Below are 14507 nucleotides of genomic sequence, written 5' to 3' on the forward strand. Positions count from 1 at the left end.
CATCACTCCCTATGCAATAGCTGATGCAGTGGAGCAATTTTTTTAAGAAGTATGCAATCAATAAATTGACCTAAGAGGAAAAAAAAAAAAGGGTGCAGAAACCCAACAAAATTACATGATTCAGGTGCCAAAGTTGGAGCAAGGTTGGCACTAAGTTACTCCATTTAGATGGATTAATCAGTGTCCTTCCCTGGCCTATTCTAGCATAAACTATTTTTCTCAGAGCATGCCTCATGCTTAATTGGGAAAAAGCCCAAACCCCAAACAAATATGAGACTGAAGGCTATTTTCAGGGTATTTGTTAGTCTGTAATTTTTGTCACCTTTTATCCCTCAGAGGATCATTAACAGTCTGACTTCACAGCTGTAAGAACTGAGAGGCCACACATAAGCTTGCCAAGAGAAACAGAAGAATATGTCCTTCATGTAACTTTGGTCCCACTGTCATTTGTTTTTTCCCAATTGATCTCTTCAGAGTTTTTCTACACCCAAACATTACCTACAGCAAACTTCAGCAACAAAATCACACAGCACAAAATACCTTCTCTGCATCATGAAGTCAAACAGATTTCTGCACACACTGGCATGAACAAGAGACTGAGAGCAGCCCTGGTGAGCTCTCAGAGGTGGTTCTCTGTTTCAGCTGTGCTTTCAGACCCTTTCAGGAGCCAGTGCCAAACAGATTGTATTACCTTGCTCATTCTGCACACAAATATCACAGGAGCCAACTCTGTCCAGGTATGAAAACAGCTCAGGAAACACTGGGACAGCAGCTGCATCTCTTTCAATAACCATGATGTAGCCAGATTCACTTAGGTAACACATCTCCTTTTTGTACATAGCCTGGAGCTCCATCCATGGGCTATGGGAAGGACAGAAACAAAGCCCAGGCTCCCAGGAGAGGTGGGGATGCAGCAACAGAGCAATGAAGCCTTGATGTGCAAACCTCCCCGACAAAAACACTGCTGAAGACTGAAACCAGTGTAAAATGTTTCCCTGGAAGAACCCTCCTGATTTTAACCACCAATCCAAGCTACACTTTTTCTTCTAAAGTGATTTTTTCCTGGTCTAATTTCATCACTAATCTCCATTTCAAATGCACATCAAAATGTTAGGGAAGGAGCAACTTAACTGCTCTAATTTTACGCTCACATATACTCCTCAAATAGAGAAATTTGATGTGCAACTTAAATAGCAAATGAGCAAATATTTTGAAGTGCAGAACTGTGCATAAGTTGAAAATACCAGAAGAAACAAACACAGTTAGATATTCTGGGGATGAACAAAGAATAGCTGCTTTTCTAATAAGTTAAAAAACCCAAGCCACATAAAATAGGCAGTGGGATACTATTTATGGCTACAAAAAAGGAAGGAATCCTGAGCTTAGCAAGATACATTTCAGGGGAGCTACTTGAAAACCAGCCTATTAACTGTACTTTCAGACTAAAGGGGGAAAAAAACCAAAACAAAACAAAACCAGAAATTTAGCTAGCAGCAGACAGAAAACATAATCGAAAAAAAAAAATCTGACAGTTTATATGTGTGGCATAGAACAAGAAACAAATGTCAGCTTGTGTTCTTCAAGCCTAAACTTCTGTCTTTTCCAACCTAAACAATTCCATGATTCTGTGATCATCTGCACCACTGTATGACACCACTAAGCACAGTGTAAAAGCAGCCATACAAAAATTAAGGGGAAAAAAATGTTACTGCCTTTCTATCTCTGCTCCTAGTCTGGTAAAAATATAGAAAGGCCAGAAGACAAGAAATCACAATCCAGAGGAAATGCAAATGTTTTGAGAAAAAACCAAAATATATTGTTAATTCACATATCACAAGAAGCACTAACTGCAAATATCAACAGACAACAAACATGGAACTGCACAAGGGGGAGGGTGAACAGCTGTGAGAAACACCAGAAGCACCAGCAAGGATGAAGCTAACTAGCTGTGATGAAAAAAGTAGCAGTCTTGGGAAAAACAAGAAAGTGCAATTTTTTTTTCTTAAAAGAATTACATAGTCATTTGACATGCCTTCTACAAGCACAACTAATTTGTCTTTTCAATTGCTTGCAAAAACATAAGATTTGGCTCCATAGTGATCCCCACACCTACATGATTTTATAATCTGCATCCTAAATAACTGGATCACCAGGCAAACCTCCTCCTTCTCTATTTTTCCACCCCTCATGGAAACCAACCAAGAAAACAGGATTAAATTTAGAATGATAAAATCTTTAATCCATGCACCATGGTATGAGGGACTTCGTACACAGCTCAGAGAACTAGACACTAAAGTAGTTTAGCAAAGAGATTATTTTCATAAAGTATTTATAAAAACGTGGGGTAAGTACTGCAGGCAGCAGCAGTACCCAATCTGTACAAATGTGTTTGAGGCCAGGAGAATTCCAGCTGAATTGAGCAGTTTTCAGAACAGCTCCAATAGGGAAAGAGCAGAGCATCCTCGGTGTGGTTGGTGCTGCTGGTGTGAACACAGAGCCACCATCAGGGCAGGTGTGCAGCCCTGAACCACACAGGGCAATGGGGATTTGCTCTGCACTCGCTGCCAGTGACAGCAAGGACTGGGACAGCTGCTCCAGACCCGAGGCACAAAGCCCTCCTTACAAAAGGTTGCCTAGCAGGCCAAATTTTCAACTCAACAACATCCCTGGCATCTCAGAAAGCATCTTATATGGCTCTACAGACATCTTGGCCAGCAGAGCACTGAAAGAGTTTATATATTGAAAAAATACTGGGTCAAATGCCGGAGGAAGAGACTTAGCATGAATCTAACCCCTAGCTTGGACAAACTGGTAGTTAAATATTCATATATGTATGCAAAATAAGCTTCCTTTCTGCCTCTGGTCATCACACAGGAAGACAAAGGACCTTCAGTGTTGTGGCAGGAGCTGTCACACCAGTGCCAGTGCCTCATCTAGAGGGGAGAGGGCTCTATCTAACTGGGAAGAGTTCCTGACCTAATCAGTGAGGATTTACTTGCAGAAAAAACCCAACAAAAGAACAATTGCAGCAGCAAGATGATAATGTTAAAGATCACGTTTCTTACAAATACAAAGATGAAATTTAAGTCTGAAACAACATCTGTCACCACAAACAGAACTGTTGCAAACACCATCAATAAGGCTTTCAAAGCCAAGCAGTCACACTGACAGGGAAAGTAAAGAGGCTGTTATTGTACCAACTATGAAATGCATTCAGTAGTTATTAGCTGTACCCAGCAGGCAGCAAACATAAGACCAATATGGTAACAAGATAGTAGAAAATGAGTGTGACTGCAAGATGTGGGCAGAATTAGCAAGGGTCATTTGATTCCTGCACTGCCTCAGCTGGGCAGAAAGCTGTGCTCAGAGGCACTCAGAAACAGGACAAACCCTCCCTCGCCCAGTTTCCTACAAAAATTGCATTAGAACATACGTAGAAGTTGCTCATTTGATCCAAAACTCATTTGATGCAATCAGTACCTTCAGAGCTGGCTGCATAGAACAAATTAAGCTGCTTTTAAAATTGGGTATTTGTTCATAGATGTAAGCTGACCTGAGCTCATGAAGTTGGATCATTTGCTATGGTGATGATGCCTTTTTTCCAGTTGAGTTTCAAAACAGATCTGACAATCTATTTAAAGGTTTGCACTTGAATTTTTACAATCCTAATTCTGAATTAGAGAACACATTAAACAGAATTCACTCTTGTATTTAATGGCAGCTAACCTGTTTTAAAAGAAATAAGGCATTACACGATTACTGGTAAGTTTTTAATTTATGAATCTTGCACTGCGAGGAAAAATAGGTAATAATTTATTTTCCAATGAGGAGGCACTATCAGGAGCTGCTGTATAAATTTCCACTCTATATTCTTTCACGGGTGACAGGACACTGCACATGGCATGCAGGGCAGCAGCTGGTAAATACAATTTACTGCTAAGTACCAGTGTGAACCTGCATCCACTCTGACGCATTAACTGTGCCTTCATTTTGCCATGATAGCCATGCTCCCAGGACTTGAGAGAGCCACCCTTTCCATCTGTATTTTCAATATAATCTCTTATCAGATATATCTTCTGAAGTGATGAATAGAGGTCACATCGCAGCAACTAAATCAGACTGGCAGGCTGCCATCCTGATGAGCTTTAAATAACAAACTTGAAAAACTTTTTCATGTATCATTACAATAGCTCCATAGCTCAAAGTGAGCTGAAAATCCATGGGCAAACACAGGATTCCCAAGGAACGGGAAGTTGTGAATGTATGTGGCCCATTCTGTACAGTAAAGGCAATGAGTTGACCACATTTAAAACACAAAATCCCACGAAACTAAGAGAAGCAATGGCCAAGTAACAAATTTTATTACTGCATTAGGTCTTTCCCTGAAATAGTAATACTTTGATCCTATTAATGCTCATAACTTCAACTGGAATTCTTAAAACCTGTGCAGTACAAAATTATTCAAAAGTCCTTAACCCGTAAATCACATTGACCAAAGCCTTCAAGGAGATTGTGGTATTTTTGGAAATAGTCTTGGGAGACCTAAATACATTAATTAAATTTAACAGAAAATGCACTGCTTCACACATCTCAATTGTTCTTCGGTGCTCCAATCATCCTATTCAAAGTTTCAAATTTCTGTTAGTCCCACACGTACAATTCCTTTCTCCTTTCCCAATGGAGCTGTTGAGTGTTGTGTCTCTAGTGTACAGGACAGCAGCAGGTTAAGAAAGCTCAAGAGAAGCACAATCTTCAACTTATTCCACCTTTCAAAAAAGAGATGTGTTGTAAGAAACGCACAATGCATCACTATCCTCTCTTACCTCCCGTCTTTTCTCTCCTAACACCTCTCTCCTGAAGTGAAGAGACTATGCAAAGTGATGAATTAATTATAAAACCAATGGAGCACGTGAAATCAGAGTAATTCAGTGAGATGCAGCAGGTCTGTGCAACTAAACAAATGTTTAATAGAATAAGTTATTGATTTTAGCTAAGCTGCAAGAAAAGTGAGTGCATCATTAACTGCATCAGAAAAAGACTGATTTCTTTGATAACTGGGATATATTTTAGGATAAATTTGTGTAGATTTAGGAAGCCTGCCCGTTATTTAAATACTATGTCCCCTTTTCAAGACTATGATTTGATAATTAAATTCAAACATGTAGAGAGATGCAAAGGTTTACTCGTATTTAATGCGGTAACAATGACTTGACTTGGAATCAGGCCAGACAAAGGGAAGCAAGGGCTGGTACATTTTTCAGCAGGAAAGCAGACAGCCATTGGCACAGCAGCCTTCAAAGAGTAAAGAAATCCTAGTACTGGCTGCCATTCTGCTGTGAATACCAGGAGGGCTCTAAGAGTTTAAAGAAAACAGCATATAAACATTCAGCTTCAAAGATGCATATTAATTATCCTAAACAGCCAACTACTCACAATAATGTCACTATTTTACATTCTTAAACATGGCCTGTGACTAGAAATTCCTATTTATCCAATACAGGAGACATTGAGCACAAAGTCAAATTCCTCCCAATACCTTCAGTGCAGGAGTGATTCAACCATTCCCAATGGATCAGGACAGGGACAGAGACATAAGTGAATAGTCCACATGCCCTGACCCTCTCTTCTGAGACTTGGCAACAGCAGCTTCAGCAAACACTAATCTCACATCCCAAATGTTACTGGCCTGTTGGACTGAAGAGCCTCAGCCTGGTATCTGGTAGAAGGGGATATTCCTGTCACACACAGGAGGCTTTGCACACCCCCACTACAATGAGCAGATCTGGCTGGAGTTTACTCAGGCTGACCTGGAGGAGCTCAGAGTGTCTCAGTAGGGAGTGGCAGCCACCCCACCACGGAAACACAAACTGCACAGGACTGGGGTAAACACTAAATTCTGAACATTTCAATGCTGCAGATGCACTGCTGGACTGAGTACACCAATACAGGCCGAGGCCACACCTTTGGGCTGCAGCTCTGAGGTAGCCAGGGCTTGTCCCTGAGCCAGTGACAGGTGACAGCCCCAGGTCTGGGGCTCTGTCAGCAGCAGAGAGGATCGGCGGCTCTGGTCCATTGTTGTGCCCTTAGCAGAAAGCAAAGCTACACAGTGACATATTGCATAGGTCCAGGATCACACACTGGGGACAGGAACCTGCATTTCCAACTGGCACGACTGGCAGAGTTTAGCAAGGCACTAATCCCTGCTTGGCAGTACTGCCGGGAGCCACTTGGGGAGCACGGACAGAGTGCTGAGTCATAAGTCCAGCCTAACCTGGAGCAAACCTCCAGAAACGCTACCAAAATGTCCCTCAGCCTCCACCACCGCCCATCTGTGCCACCCCTCCTGAGCAACACTGCCCCAGCAGCATCTCAAACACTACAAACCCAGGGCAGTCCTAAAATATGCTATATTTTAACAAAATGTTACTTCCTGGCATTAAACAGCCGATCTCTAGTCCTGGTGGGCACATATGGTGAAAAGACAGATCAGCCTCGGTGGGCAGCCATCCTGTGAGGTGCAGGAGGCATCCTGCAGCACAATTCCACATCCTTGTTCAGCTTTAAATCTAGCAATTCTTGAAGTCAGACCCCCGAATGTTCTAACAAATTCTTGGCAGATTAATGTCATCTCTTAGATTGAAAAAAAGAAGAAAGGGAAACATAAATGTAAATGTCACGTATACCAACAACGCTCTTTTTCACCATTTGTTACCAGTAAATGCTGAGCTGTAAACCTTTAGCTGGATAATTTTTTTGCAAGTCTACAATGAGCAAGAAGTGAAGGAAGTCACTGGCAAGCCAGTGAAGCTCCTATTTCACATGGCATTAGAGAGCAGGGCAAGAAGTGGGCACCTTCAGCCACCTAATGGTGTTCTGCCTCCCACGACTCACAGCTGCATTTCAGCACAGCACACGCTGATGCTATTTTGGAGCATGTGTGCTCTGCTGTAGGAGATGCGAGGCGGGAGGAAAGACAACCCCTGCTCATGTTCACATGCTGTGAAAAAAAATTCCAGCATGAAAAACTCCTTTGATATTTTTTTTCAAACGAGACACAAGCACAGTATTTTGAAACAGAGCACCAAATGAATTTATGACATTCACTGCAAAACCAAGGGGCTACAAAAGCTTCTATAAAATGGTTTTCAACCCTTTAGAAGTGAAAGTGCAGGCCATGGATGCAACCCCAAAGTGACTAGGACACATTATAGAAGACATCTTCATTCACTATATTATTCCTGACATCCTACCTCCCTCTAAATTTTATACTGAAGAGCTACACAGAGCCTTTCAACAGCATCAGAGCAAACACTTTTCTGCTTTTTCTACCTGTCTGCATTTGGACTCAGCCCTTCACCATTTCCAGTATTAGGTTTACAGCCCAATCTCAGTCTCATACATTGAGTACCATGTCTTTCAGCACACACCATAAGGATGCCTGTACCAGTCAGCAGCTCCACAACCTCTGTCAGCCTGGATCTACTTGTACGGGGCCAAGGAACACTCTGGAAATAAATGCAACTATTTACAAAGGTAACAATATCATTTCAGCCCTATCACCAGGCAGTATGTCATCACAAAATTAGTAGGGCAAGAAATGCTTAGAGCAGAATTTACTTCATGAATACTTCAACCTGGTGTTTCCTGAATGAAGGACAGCGGTCAGCACTGCTTGCTAGAAAGGACTGTAAGGCACAGGTATTGCCAAAGCATATGAATGCTGCCCACAGCATTAAGTCTGTTTGAACATTAATATTTAAGTGTACTTTGAAACTAAGCCATTTAATAGCTGCAGTTAGTCAAGTGGCATTTTATGCCATAAGAAGTACGCGTTGCTGGCTAAAGATCTGGCAACCAAAAGTGCTATGGTTAGTTGATTTAACTTCAATGGCTACTGGTTATTTAGCTCAGAACCTCATCTGAAAGAAAGACACCTTGACAAGTTATCATTACTTCAAGAAAAAACAGAGTCTAGCAAGGTTTATATCTACCTGTGATGAAGAAAGGAATGAAAAACAAACCCTGAACCACAATTGTGTCTCATTAGCAAGTCCACACCAATTAAGGGCCCACTTTTTGCCCACCTGAGCTAAGATTTGCTTGTTTGCTGAAAGTAATTTTATCCAGAACAAGAGGTGATTTTAATCTAATCATACTTAACACAAAGAACGTCAAAACAACAATAGTTTCCTTCTTAAGCATGTTTGATACTGCTGCCATAACAACTTCAGCTTACAACAAAGATAGATTCATTCCCCCCAGTGTTTGTTAACAGGCTGTTTGATAAAACCCACTTCGTATTAATAGTTCAAACATATTAGCTAATAAAAACTGGTAAAGACCTCCTCTATATTTAAAAATGTACATGAAAGCTTTTTTTAAAGGAGTATTATTTTTGCCAGAGGCCAATAAACAGATCCCCATTTTTTAAAAAAGCTTATTTGCCAGATAATCAAGCAAAGCTATAAAACACCTCTGACTCTAGTCGCATAAATAAACTTGCTGATTGCTTATTTGTAATCCCAGAATATTGTATTACAGCTGTGCTGTCAGGCTGCAAGGCAGGAATTTCAGTGCCAGTGGAAGCCCAAACCCATTCAAGACTTTTATTTGAAGGATGGATTTTTGCACAGACCGCCTATTCGTGACTTCTTTAGCCAAACAGCTTGCTAAATTATAAAAATAAGCAGGAAAAGCCAGGAAGTGCTGCCCAGCACCTGGCCAGAGGCCTCGCGTTTTTGGCCAGAGACATGATTGCAACCCCACAGTGCATGGGACACATTACAGAAGAAACCCTTATTCGTTATCTTATTCCCAACATCCTTCCTCCGTCTAGATTTTATACAGAAGACCCACTCAGAACACTTAAACGGCTCCATTGCTAGGAATTTGTCTTTTGATTAAGCCCTTTATCCGTTCCTAGGGTTTGTGGCACCTGGGCTCCCAGTCCTACCTCACGGACATCGCTGTCCTACATTACAGCACCAGATCTTTCGGCCGGGGCCGCGCACACACCCCCGGCGGGGCCTGGGGAACGCAGCCCGGCTCCCGCCGCTGCCCCGCGGGGTCCCCCCCTGTCCGCGGCCGCCGCCCCCGGGAAGGTCAGCCGGGCACAGCCCGGTGTTCCCGCGGCCGCCCGGGGAAGGCGGCGGCCGGGACCCCCCCGCGCCGTCCCCGCGGGCCGCCCCCACCCGCGCCGCGGCTGCGGCAGCGCTGAGGGCGGCGCGGGGCGACCCCCGCGGGCCGGGGGCGGCTCCGCGGCGGGCGGGGGGCCCCGGCGGGGCGGCGGGCGCGGCGCTGAAGGACATTTTAGCTGCCGGCGGTGCCCGGCCCCCGGAAAATGGCTGCCGGGAGCGGGCCCCGAGCGCGGCCGCGCCGCCCGCCCGGCGCGGGGAGCGGCGGCGAGGGATGGCGGCGGCCGCCTCGTACCTTTGAATTTGAGCTCGTGCTGCGGTTCGAGGCTGAGGACCTGCTCCGCTTTCGCCATGTTCCTCCTCCTCCTCCTCCTCCTCGGCGGTGGCGGCACCAGGCGGAGAGAGGAAGGGACGGGGAGGGAGGGGAAGGAAGAGGGGAGGGAGGGAGGAAGGGAGGGAGGAGGGAAGGCGGGCGGGGGGCGCGCCCGGTGCCGGGTTCACTCCTCGCCCGGGTGCCGGTTCACCCTCTCCCGGCTACTCGTTCGCTCGTCGCTCGGGCGCTGTTTCACCCTCCCCTGGGTGGTTGTTCACACTGTCCCGGCGGCCCCGGAGCGGGGACAGGCGCGGCCGGCGGTCGGGCGGCGGCTGGCGGCGCACACGCTGCCGGGCAGGGCGGGCGGGAGGCGGGATGATGCAGCACGGAGGGGCCCGCGGAGAGGCTGCGGCGGCGGCTGACGTGAGCCCGGCCCCGCCGTGAGGGGCCGCGGGGGGAGGCTCCGCGCCGCCGCTCCTCGGGCGCTCCCGTGGCCGGAGGTGCCTCCCCGAACGTTTCAGGAACAAAGAGGGCTAATAAACAACGTTTAATCGTCACTGGAAAGCGTGGTTTGTAATAAAGCGTGGTTTGCCTTTTATCCAGAAGCAGCGTGTTTTTTTAGGCCTCTACTCCGTGTGGCCTCAGGGCTGCAGGGGAAGCCCTCAGGCCCCTCGCCGCCTGCCCGGCTCCCAGCGGAGCTCGGCCGGGCTCGGGGAAGGGCAGGGAAGCGCTCCCGGGAACCCGAGGAGCTCCCGGGGCCGCACAGCGCCAGGGCAGCCCTGGGAACCGGCACCGAGCTGCAGGCAATACTCGGTTTTTAATGAATAAAACCAGAACTTCAGGTCACCTCAGATTTTAAGCCATCCCTCCCCCTTTTTCTTAAAGTTTTGGAGTACTCGTTGGGGTTTTTCTGTTTGTTTTGAGGTGGTTTGTGGTGGTTGTGTTTTGGGAATTTTTGTTTGTGTTTAGCTTTGGTTGGTTAGTTTTTACTCCAGTGTTTAAAAACATTTCTTTGAAATTTACAGCATGGTTTAATATAGAGTGCAGCTTTATTGATAGCCCTAGGCCAGTGTAATTACAGCAACACTGCGATATTCGCTCCCCTCTCTCCTCGGGTTGTTTTAAACATTTAAAAAGTTCCTAAGAATTTATAAAGCATTCCTGTTACCTGTCAGATGCATGAGTTTGGGATGCCCTTCTTAACAGCAGAAATATGCTGGTCTTAAAAACTGGTAATTAATGTACCCTAAAAAGTATTCATTGGACTTCATACATTCTGGACTTTATACATACGTGACTTCAGGAGGAGATGCCATTTGCAGAAATAAAAAGCTTCCAAAAAAATTCATTTCTCATACCAGTATAATCTACATGATGCAGGACACCTTTCCCTCACACAAATTCTTTGCATCATGCTATTTTACTTAATAAATGCCAAAAATGCGTAAGATAGCTAAAAAGATCTAGAATTACAACAAGAGTGTTGTTCTCTTTCTGGCACTAAAAGCAATGCCAAATGAGTGATGTGTATGTTAAAATTAACACCCCTGAGCAGGACAGTGGCATTCACTGCTCTGAGCACATCTGCAGTGTTTATGCCACACCTTCAGCTGCTCCTGTCCACCACAATCCCTGCTCTTCTGCTCATGTGCTTTACCACCTCCCATCCTATTTCATCTTTTTTGTTCTCTGTCATCTTTCATTCCATGCCAAAACAAACCAAACCCATAGCTGTGTTTAGTACAAAACTGTTACTTTTGCTTGATACAAGTGAAACCTGCCAACTCCTTCCAGCCAGGATAATGGGACTGATTTTTTAAAGCTTCAGCACTGCAGGGCAATACCCTCAAATACTGCTCTTGATCCTTAAATTCCTTCTCTTTTGGGGAAAGAATGGTCAAATAACATCATAGAGGTGTTTTATTTTCCAGGAAACTAGATTTGGATGCTCTTATTATTTTTACTCCTTGGTGTGAGGGGGTAATTTTTAGCCTAATCTACAGGCTATGTCACAACATTTTAGATCTCCAGTCAGGAGAGAATTGAGTTCATACTTTGCAGCTTTCTTGGCTGGTACTGTGGGAAGGTTACCTTCTTTTACCTCATCTCTTAAGTTTTATTTTATAAACAGATTCTCTCTGTAAACCAGGCAGGCTTGGAGCAGTAATTAGTAGAAAAGACAAGCTTTATACATATCAGTAAGTTATTTGCAAACTAACGGCGAGGAGTAAGAGAGAAAGCTTTACACAGCATATAGTCATGCATAATAAAAGCCCTAAAGTAAACAACCATTAAGTGTTGCTGCCCAGACCTTTCCGAGTTCCACTTTTCCTCAAAGAAGTACAAAGAAGCCCCTGAAGCGTTATGATCCACCTCTTAAAGGAGTTGCCAAGATGTATCACCTTGCCCTAATTGGCACCTCTGAATGTAACTGTTTGTATTTGAAGGACCCGCCCACGTTTTCATCCAGGCTGAAGGTTTTCTAAAGCACAGCATTGTTTAAATTGAAAATGTACGAAGTCTAATGAATGTAGGTTGTCAGGTTTTTGTTGCATGTAAATAAATGTGTGAACATTTAATGTTGTACTGGGTGTGCATGGAGGGCACCTGCAATACCTCATCCCTGTTCCACAGACAGCTCTCCCTGGGGACAATTCAGCCACAAGACTAAAAGGCAACTTCGTGCCCACAAGGGTTTTTGATTAACAGGAGAAAACTGGGATGAACACTGCAGGGAAATGCTGGACAGCACCTGAAAGCTTTGTACCGAAATAATTTTAAAGAACAAGTTCATTGGTTACAAAACTTCGACCGAGGAAGCTATGAAAATGAAACATTCTCATTGTGTGTGTGCAAACCAGGTGGTTTGCATTTAGTTCTCAGATTCCCTATGCAAACACATGCAAATGTTTTTTTCTCTCTATTCCAGGCATATTCCTGGAATATTCTATCTATTCCAGGCATATTCTACCTTTCCTATGCTCTCCCTGATGCACACTCATGCCATCTTAGACAAACCCATCTGACACTATTCAAAAGCAGTTTGTTCCCATCTAAGAGCATAACTTCAAAATTGCAAGTAACAAGAAATTTAAATTATTCCAGGTCTCTGTTAAACAAAAGATGACATGGTATGTGTTTCCTGCATAGGATCTTCAGCCACTTGCTTAGTAAAAACTTGTACCCAACCTTTTCATGTGAAACAGCAGTTCAGAAACAGGACTTGATGTTTATTTAGCTTTTGAAGGCTGCCATTAACTCAACAGGTTAGATATGCATCCCAGATTAAAGCAACCAAACCACATCTTTTAAGCGTCATGTAAGACAAGTGAGTTAACTGCAGCCAAATCCATATTTTTGAGAACTACATAAGCACCAGAGCAGTGGTTTAACAAAAGCAAGCTACCAACCAGCTGGCTGTATTAACCAACAAGAGAAGATCCCTTCCCAGCACAACAGGCCCACGACACCATGCAGATATTAAAAGCACTTGACAGTTTTGATTGACAGAAACCTGGCCTAAGCAGCTGAGAACTGTGCATTTCATGCAGAGCAAGTTAAAATCAAAGTATTAAATAACTTGGCCCTGATAGAATTTGTCAGGCCTTGCCCTGCTAGACAAGCCTGTGTGTGGCCTGCAGTTTCTCAGGCATGGTGCTGCAAAGAAAGGAAGTGTTACACAAAAGCTGCATTCTCTCTGCTGTTTGCCCCCATCCCTTCTTTGCACAGGATCTTCTGCCTTTGTCAGTGTGTACACAGACCAGGGAAAAGCTCCAGTTTCTGCACACCAGTAGTCAGGACTTCTGGAAAACAGCTATTCCAGCCATTTGTACATGTAAGCCATTGCTTACATTCCTCTTCTAGAACTATATTGCTATAGAGACTGTTTTTTAAGATGTGGAGAATTTTGGAAGCATTTATAAACAAGCCAGCATATTTATAAACAAAGCATTTTATTAATAAAATGTTTACACCTTTTTTTTTTTGCACAATACATCAGACTGGTAGTGATTTAGCATGTTATTACACTATAAAAGTTTATTATGAATGCTTAGGCTGAAAAGGCTGTTTACATTATGTCAAATCAACATTTCTTTATTTGCATTCTATGCACTATATGGGAGTGTAAGGACTCAAACAAAAAGGAGAGAAAAAAAGCCTGGTTTTCCTCATTAGCATCTACAAACCAACAATACAGACAAACCTGTACACGCTCTCAGGACCAGCCCAAGAGAAGACTAAAAAAAGTCTCAAAACATTCATAAGCTTGGGAATTCATCACTACAATATTTCATCACTAGTAATCTGACTACACTTCATGCAGTGAAGCAATGGGTGGGAATTTGTGCAGTTTACAGTGCTGCAAATGCTCTGTAACTTTGAGCGGCTTAAGTTGGTTTTAGTAAGAGACAATAGAGTAAGAAGGCACAGACCTTTCAACCCTTGGAACAGGTTAACCCACCCTAGAATGAAAAGGCAGAATGTTGTTATGAGTGACAGGAATTGCTGACACAAAGGTTAACCTTTACACATTTTACAGGCAAACATTTACTATACTGCAAGAGCTCTATGCATATCAGATTTTGTGTCCTGAACACTCAAATGCAATTTCTCATTCAGAAAAAAACCTCTTTTTCTTCATTGTCCTCAGTGTGGGGGGTACAAGTGGGAAGATTACCAGAAGTCTTAAGCATCTTAGCTACAGAAATGCAATCCATTTCTGTGCCTTAATCAATTAACTCACCATCACAGTGTCAGTGTTGGATACACAATTTCAGAAAGAGGAAGTACAAGAAAGAAAGTTAAAATACAGAAGAGTGGACCAGAGGCTTACAATAAGTTGCTCCTCCAAGTAAATGTGCTTTGAGCCTTCATTATGTGGTAAAATACAGTCATGGCACAGGTCTCAGCTGCTGTGACAGTTTCATGAGGCTGTGCTAATGAATTACCCTTTTGCTTACAAATATTTGCTGCTGTGACAGATACTTCTAGAACTTTGTGGCAAAAGAGACACTCACCACCTATCCTTGTCTAAATCCCATAAGGAAACAAAGAACAAA

The 14507-nt window shown here is 43.7% G+C and overlaps 1 protein-coding gene across 1 annotated transcript in view; it reads right to left on the minus strand.

Moving 5' to 3' along the window:
* The window catches only part of VAPB (VAMP associated protein B and C), a 37469-nt gene extending 27706 nt beyond the window's left edge, over positions 1-9763 (minus strand). The window contains exon 1 of the mRNA XM_066561358.1: positions 9430-9763. Within this exon, the coding sequence (XP_066417455.1) occupies positions 9430-9487 (58 nt within the window). The 5' untranslated portion in view covers positions 9488-9763. The remainder of the gene's footprint in view (positions 1-9429) is intronic.
* Positions 9764-14507: the final 4744 nt, after the last annotated feature.

The sequence above is a fragment of the Molothrus aeneus genome, chromosome 17 (assembly GCF_037042795.1).
Source record: "Molothrus aeneus isolate 106 chromosome 17, BPBGC_Maene_1.0, whole genome shotgun sequence".
Lineage (NCBI taxonomy): Eukaryota > Metazoa > Chordata > Aves > Passeriformes > Icteridae > Molothrus > Molothrus aeneus.